General features: G+C 44.8%; 1 protein-coding gene across 2 annotated transcripts; it reads right to left on the bottom strand.

Annotated features, from left to right (window-relative positions):
- Nucleotides 1–1,750: 1,750 nt before the first annotated feature.
- LOC145535264 (claudin-34-like) lies at nt 1,751–5,791 on the bottom strand. Of its 2 annotated transcripts, XM_081563626.1 has the most exons (3): nt 5,576–5,791; nt 4,990–5,028; nt 1,751–2,618 (listed from the first exon to the last, which is right to left on the bottom strand). In XM_081563626.1, exons 1-3 carry the CDS (start codon nt 5,716–5,718, stop codon nt 1,931–1,933), a joined length of 870 nt encoding a protein of 289 aa, XP_081419752.1. In that variant the 5' UTR covers nt 5,719–5,791; the 3' UTR covers nt 1,751–1,930. The 2 variants fall into 2 exon arrangements, with proteins under 2 accessions (XP_081419752.1, XP_081419753.1); XM_081563627.1 differs by lacking the exon at nt 4,990–5,028.
- Nucleotides 5,792–7,397: the final 1,606 nt, after the last annotated feature.

The raw sequence follows: 7,397 nt of genomic DNA, 5'->3' as shown, positions 1-7,397 counted from the left end.
AAGAAATCAAAAAAGAAATGAAAATATGCATAGAAACAAATGAAAATGAAAACACGATAACCCAAAACCTGTGGGATTCAGTAAAAGCCGTGCTATGGGGAAGGTTCATAGCAATATAAGCTTACCTCAAGAAACAAGAGAAACATCAAATAAATAACCTAACTCTGCAGCTAAAGCAACTGAAAAAAGAAGAAATGAAGAACCCCAGGGTTAGTAGAAGGAAAGAAATCATAAAAATTAGGGCAGAAATAAATGAAAAAGAAACAAAGGAGACCATAGCCAAAATCAGCAAAACTAAAAGCTGGTTCTTTGAGAAGATAAATAAAATAGACAAATCATTAGCCAGACTCATCAAGAAAAAAAGGGAGAAGAATCAAATGAACTAAATCAGAAATTGAAATGGAGAAATCACAGCAGACAACACAGACATACAAAGGATCATAGGAGACTACTATCAGCAGCTATACGACAATAAAATGGACAACATGGAAGAAACGGACGAATACTAAGAAAAGTATAACCTTCCAAAACTGAACCAGGAAGAAATAGAAAATCTTAACAGACCCATCACAAGCATGGAAATCAAAACGGTAATCACAAATTCTCCAACAAACAAAAGCCCAGGACCAGACGGCTTCACAGGTGAATTCTACCACAAATTGAGAGAAGAGCTAACACCTATCCTAGTCAAACTCTTCCAGAAAATTGCAGGGGAAGGTAAATTGCCAAACTCATTCTATGAGGCCACCGTCACTCTGATACCAATACCAGACAAAGATGCCACAAGAAAGGAAAACTACAGGTCGATATCACTGATGAAAATAGATGAAACATGCTCAACAAAATTCTAGCATCCCAGCTAATAAATACAGTAAAACTGTTCATGCCTGAAACTCACCTCTTGTAATCCTTAGTGCAATAATTGATTGAAACACAGACCATCAGGAGATGACGCGGTTAGATGGAAACGAGATGAAACAGAAAAAGGAGCATACTTTCCCCTAGTGATCCACCCGTGGATCTTAGCATCCATACAAGCAGCAGTTACTGTCATCCACCACTTTTGAAATATTCTCCCTCAAAAATCTGACCCCACATCTCAGCCTTGGCAGGTCACACATTTCAGAGAAGATAATTGACCTATTTCAAGTCAAAATCATTTTCTTAAAGGGCAGAGGGCGTACAGTGGGGGAGGGCTTTAGATTAAGACCTAAGAGGCAGTGTGAGTGCCTTGGGGGGGGGAGTATAGAATTATTTTCGAGGCATTTAAAATTTCTAATATTTGATACTATTAAATAATTCTTAAATGTTTTTTACAAACATGGTTATGCGAGGAAACATCCGTCTGTTAGTAATACTGGAGTAATATTGATGAGTGTCAAATATTGGGAAGGGATGAAGGGACTCGACGTCTGGGATTTGCTTTAAAATCTTTTGGAAAAAGAAAAAGAGATTGAAAGAGAGGAAGAAAGAGAGAAAGCTAGTAGGGCAGAATCTTGGTAAGTGTTGAGTCTGGAAGTGGGTGTTGGGGGATTCCTTATACGTTTCTACTTGGAAACATCTTGGAGAATTTTACATGCTAAAGAGATGTAATTATGATGTCACAGGACATAACGTTGGTTGTTTTTAGCAGAAGTTTAGGAGGGAGATTTGATCATCTCAGAAGCTTTTTTCCACACGTGACGTTTCGAGTATTATTTATTTCACAATACTTAAAATGCAGATCCAATAAGACCATCTGGCAGCTGGGTAAGATTTTTCATGCAATTTATTCAACCAAGTAGTCAATGAATCAAATTCAGGCAGAAGGTAACGGCCATTTTCTGCCCCAATCTACTTTCGTCCTGGTCTTGAGAGTCCTTGCACCTATTTGACAAAGCATCCTGGTCATATTCCCATGTAAACTCCTGGGGATGTGGGGTTTGGAAAGTCATTGCAGTGAGGGATTATAGATTTCTGCACGCGCAGGATGGATTCGGGTCTCGAAGGGGGAATTGTAAGAAAAGGAAACCAAACCACCTAAAAACATCATGCAAGCAGCGATAGATGCTACAAGGACGGCACTACCGAGCTGCTGCGTATCTGGCTTGGTGGAGATGTTGAAAGATGGTGGGAAGGAAATTCCCTCTTTGTGTACCACCACGTAGTAATTCCAGACGATGGCAATCGTGACACAAGCACTGGCCGCTGTGTTGAGAAGTCCTGCAATAACAAATGGATTGAGGGCGTTGTCCTTCCATGGAAGTCTCAGGTACACTCGCCGAAGTGCAAAGGTGAGGGAGACTTTGCCCCCAAACCCTAGAAAGCTGGCGAGCAGGAAGAGGTTTTGCGCAAAGCAGATATCGCGAGGCAGGTAAGAATCAAGGTAGCGGTAATGGTGACACTCAGTGGCTCTGTTGACGGTGTTGGTGTGTTGGAATACACAGACTCTCCACATCCCCACGGAGGCCAGGTCCCGGGGGAAGAGCGACGTGTCGTTGATGTGCCACACTCGCCACTCCACCAGGCCCATGGCCATGGTGCAGAGGATCCAGCCGATGGTGGCTACAGAGAGCCCTACCAGTTGGCGTTTGGTGTTACTGGGGATCAACGGCAGGGCGACCTCATTCTCACGGGAACTGCAAACGAATACAGGGCATCATGAGAGTGGGACCCTTGTACCTGGAATAGCCCCCCATGGTTATAGTCGAAGGGAAGACGCTATGTGTAAGAGGGAAGTGCTGTGTTTGAAAGAAGTGCTATCTTTGAGAATGGAGACTCTAGAGGCTCCACTGGTGGGAGTGCTGACCCAGCACACTTTGCCAAGGGCCATCGGGTAGCGTTTCCTGAAAGCCTTCAAATGCACAAACCTTCAAATACACAGTCCCACTGCCAGGCATTTGTTCAAGGACATAACGAAGACTGGCTGAAAAGCTTTCACCACCAAGATGGTCGACACAGCCACATTTGTAATATTGACAAATGGGAAATGAGTTCGAGTCCAACAAGAGAGCTTGGTTAAGTAATGGATGCTAGCTCCATACAAGGGAGCTGTGTGCCAGCATTCGGAATAGAACTGGACTGGTATGCGGTGTGATATACCGTGTGTCTGCCTCTGTTCAAGGTTCATCCATGTTGTAGCTTGTGTGAGTACTGGGCAGCTTTGACCCCCCAGAGTAGTATTCACGTGTAGGGATGCACCACAGATTGTTGACTCACTCCTCAGTGTTTGGACATCAGGATTGGCCCCGGGTTTAGACTATTATGAATAAAGCTGCTGTAAACCCTTCTATCCAAAACCTGGGGTGAGGGTGTGTTCTCGTTTTCCTCATGTAGATACCCAGGACTGGGATTTACTTCCCTGGTGGCTTAGATGGTAAAGCGTCTTGCTTACAACGCGGAAGACCTGGGTTCGATCCCTGGGTCGGGAAGATCCTCTGGAGAAGGCGATGGCACCCCACTCCAGTACTCTTGCCTGGAAAATCCCATGGACGGAGGAGACTGGTAGGCTACAGTCCATGGGGTCGCAAAGAGTCAGACACGACTGAGCGACTTCACTTCACTTCACTTCACAGCAAATGTATGTTTCACTTTTTAGAAAGTTCTAAATTGTTTTCCCAAAGGGCTGTACCATTTTATATCCGCACCAGACATGTATGAAGTCTGCACTTTCTATCTTCTCCAACACGTTGGTACATGTAGTCATTTTGATTATGGCCATTCTAGTTGCCATTAAAACAAAATGTGACCAACCAGAGGAGGAAGATACTCACAATATATCAGACACTAAGAGCATATTACAAAACAGAATATGTAACGTAATCAGGGATGAGACTAGAACTGGAAGTCTAGATGCTCAGTGAGTAAGAGACATTTTGAACTGGGTTAGAAGGGCTAAGGAGTTTTGAAAGCTACCTGTATTGTGAAGAATCAGATAGACATTAATAGGAAAGAGCACGTAATAATCCAAGTGGAGAGCTCAATGAATTATCAACAGGCCCATACCCACACTCAGCGAAGAAAGACATACATTATCACCACTTCCTTATCTGTCCTTATATTTGCTCATCTCAGAATACATCTCCCCAAACATTCTGCCTGATTTTCAACAGGGAAATCATGCAGTAAGCATTCCTGTGTGATAGGCTTCTTTCCCTCACTGTGTTTATGACCTCAGATTGCCTCTTTTAATGATGTCTGGCTGTTCAACAGAGATGAGCCTGATTTGTTGAAAGAAAAAAATACTTCATTAACGTGAAGCAATGGAGGATTAATTCTGGCAGAAAAATGCGCTCATACCCAGTGAGCAGTAAGGTGATTCATTCACCATAAGCCTCTGCAGCTGTGAAGGTGTAAGACTATCTAATAACATGGAAAAACATTCCACCCCTAGAAAATGTTTAGAGCAGTGGTACCCCACCTTTGTGGCACCAGACGTGGTTTCATGGGGGGTGGGGGGGGATCATTCAAACGCATTGCATTTACTGTGCAGTATTGTTTCTGTTATTATGATATCAGCTCTACCTCTGATCATCAGGCATTAGATCCTAGAGGTTGAGGACCCCTGGCTTAGAGGACCGTTCTTCTTTTAGAACCAAATGCACAAAGAATGCAGAGAGGAAATGCCCTGAAAGCCCAAGCCTGGCCTAGAGAAGCTGCCTAATCAGTGTTTGTAAAATGGAAAGTTAAATAGGAGGCAAACAAAGGACTGTGTTTTACAAGTTTACTTCTAGTTACGTTGTTACCTACAGCAGATATCTTTCTATCTTCAGTATCTGTGTTAGAATCATCTGTTTTCTTTTTACTTGACCTGGCTAAAGACATCTCACACCTGATGAAATACTACTTCACACTCAACAGGATGGTTCCTAACAAAAAACACCAAAAGTAGCAAGTATTGGCCAGGATGTGGAGAAACCAGAACCTTTGTGTTTTGCTGGTGGGACTATGAACTGGTATGGCTGCTGTGGGAAACAGTACCGGGATTCCTCAAAACGAACAAAGACTTACCGTGTGATACAGGAATTTCTCTTCTGGGTAGATGCACACCTGCAGAAAAAGCAGGGACTTAAACAGACACTGGTACGCCCATGTTTGTAACAGCATTATTCACAATAGCTAAGCTGTGGCGGGGTGGGGGTGGGGGCCGATTCTCCATCCATGGAGGAACAAACATGGAGACAACATGTGGTCGATCCATATAACAGGGCATTTCTCAGTCTTCGGATGGAAGGAAATTTGGACACACGTTACATAAAGGATGAACCTTGGAGACTAATTATGCTGAGAGAAATAAGCCAGGTAGGGAGAGACAAATACTGAAAGATTTCACTTTTCGCAGGACCCAGACTAGTCCAATTCACAGACACAGAAAATAAAAGAGCGGTTACCAGGGGCTGGGTGAGGCAGGAAGGGGTAGGTAGTGCTCGACGGTGACAAAAGCTGTAGCCTGGGGAGAGGGATGGTGGTAACAGTTGCTCAACACTGTGAATATCCTTAATGCCGCTGAGCTGTACGCTTAAAAACAGTGACACCATAACCCGTGTCTGTTTAACCACAAGACGCACACAGCAAGAAAACCAGAGCATCTACTAACCGGACTCTTCCCGAAGTGTCTGGGATCGAGGACAGTGAGCTCAGAGGCACAGAACTGCCAACGGAAAACCAGTCCCACTCCACCATCTTCTGCTCAGCGTGGCAGGCTCCTTTCTCCAGGGGGAGAGGGGCTCTCGCCGCCATAGTCAGTGGGGCTGGCCCGGGAGGCCAAGGCCCTCTCCTGGGACTCGCAGTCACCGCATTCCACACCCAGTGTGCGCATCTCCAGCATTCTCAGTTGCTAGGTCACGGACGCCATGGCGGCCTCTCTGTTGCTGACGGTGGCATGCCCTCTTCACCTGCTCTCCTCTGTGTCTCCCGGCCCTATGCCAGAGGGCAGTATGTTTACTCCAAGGACCTAAGAGTGCACTTTTAAGACCTGTGTGCCTGCTTCAGGCATTGCCCCCTCATCCCTTTCTCTTGTCCCCCAGACATGGTACCTACCCCATCTCACCTGGAGTTAATGACATTTTTTCTTAAGGCGATGGCAACCTATACACACAGGCGTTAGCAGCAGTCGTGCCCACATTGGGGAGACGGAGTCGGGACAGACCAACGACAAGAAACACATTAGGAAACATACCCTTAGTTCATGGGAAACACCCCCTTCCTGTTGAGTCTTGGATCACAGATGGTCCACGGGAGTATGGCGGTACGGACTAGATAAGGTAGCTGCTAAGATAGGGGAGAGCTTCAGATGGGACTTCTGTAAGAAATGAGACATCGTGTCAGTGAGCGAGCAGTGAGGACTACATTTCACATAGAAGCCAAAACTCCTCTGGAATCCTCTGTGTACAATGTTTCTGTAACAAATTCATCCCAAGGAAATGAGCAGAGAAATTACAAACATGTCAGTGAAACACACATACCCAATGAGCTTTATAACTGAACTTACAATGGGGACAAATAGGGAGAAGAAAACCCAGGCAGAGAATATGTACAATAAACTATTTTATAACCTTACAATGGGACAAAACACAACAACTCCACCTTAGGAAGAATAAAGAAGGAAAAACTTGCTAGTACTGCTAAATAAAAAGCTGATTTCAAAAATACGTAGTTAAAAATGCTGGAGAGGATGTGGAGAAAAGGGTATCCTCCAACCCTGTTGGAGGAAGTGTAAATTTGTGCAGCCACTATGGAGAAGAGTAAAGAGGTTTCTCAAAAAACTAAATACAGAATTACTATTCGATCTAGCATCCCACTGCTGGGAATATACCCAGACAAAACTGAAATTCAGAAAGATGCATGCACCCCTATGTTCACAGCAGCGCTACACACAATAGCCAAGACATGGAAACAACCTAAAGTCCAGAGAGAGATGAATGGGCAAACATGACGTGGTGCCTATTTAATGGAATACTATCGAGCCGTAAAAAAAAGAATGAAACATTGCAGCAATGTGGATGGACCAAGAGGTTATCATGGGCTTCCCAGGTGACTCAGTGGTAAAGAATCCACCTGCAATGCAGGAGAGCCAGGTTTGATCCCTGGGTTGGGAAGATCCCCTGGAGAAGGGACTGGCTACCTACTCCAGGATTCTTGCCTGGGAAAGCCCATGGACAGAGAAGCCCAGTGGGCTACAGGGCATGGGGCTGCAAAAGAGTCGGGCATGACTCAGTGACTACGCAACAACAAAGAGACTATCATACTAAGTGAAATAAGTCAGACAGAAAAAGACAAATACCATACGCTATCGCTTCTACGTGGAAGCCAGTTCAGTTCAGTCACTAGTTGTGTCCGACTTTTTGTGACCCCATGGACTGCAGCATGCCAGGCTTCCCTTTCCATCACCACCCCCTGGAGCTTGCTCAAACGCATGT

Source organism: Giraffa tippelskirchi, chromosome X, assembly GCF_054371585.1.
Source record: "Giraffa tippelskirchi isolate mGirTip1 chromosome X, T2T-mGirTip1v1.2.pri, whole genome shotgun sequence".
Classification (NCBI taxonomy): Eukaryota; Metazoa; Chordata; class Mammalia; order Artiodactyla; family Giraffidae; genus Giraffa; species Giraffa tippelskirchi.
This window is presented reverse-complemented; position numbering and strand designations above follow the sequence as displayed.

Coding starts and splice junctions, on each gene's coding strand:
- LOC145535264 (XM_081563626.1), bottom strand. CDS start 5,718: ATGGCGGCGAGAGCCCCTCTCCCCCTGGAGAAAGGAGCCTGCCACGCT. Junction 5,029..5,575: donor GACACTTCGGGAAGAGTCCG/GTTAGTAGATGC, acceptor CTTTTTCTGCAG/GTGTGCATCTACCCAGAAGA. Junction 2,619..4,989: donor AGAAATTCCTGTATCACACG/GTAAGTCTTTGT, acceptor ATTCGTTTGCAG/TTCCCGTGAGAATGAGGTCG.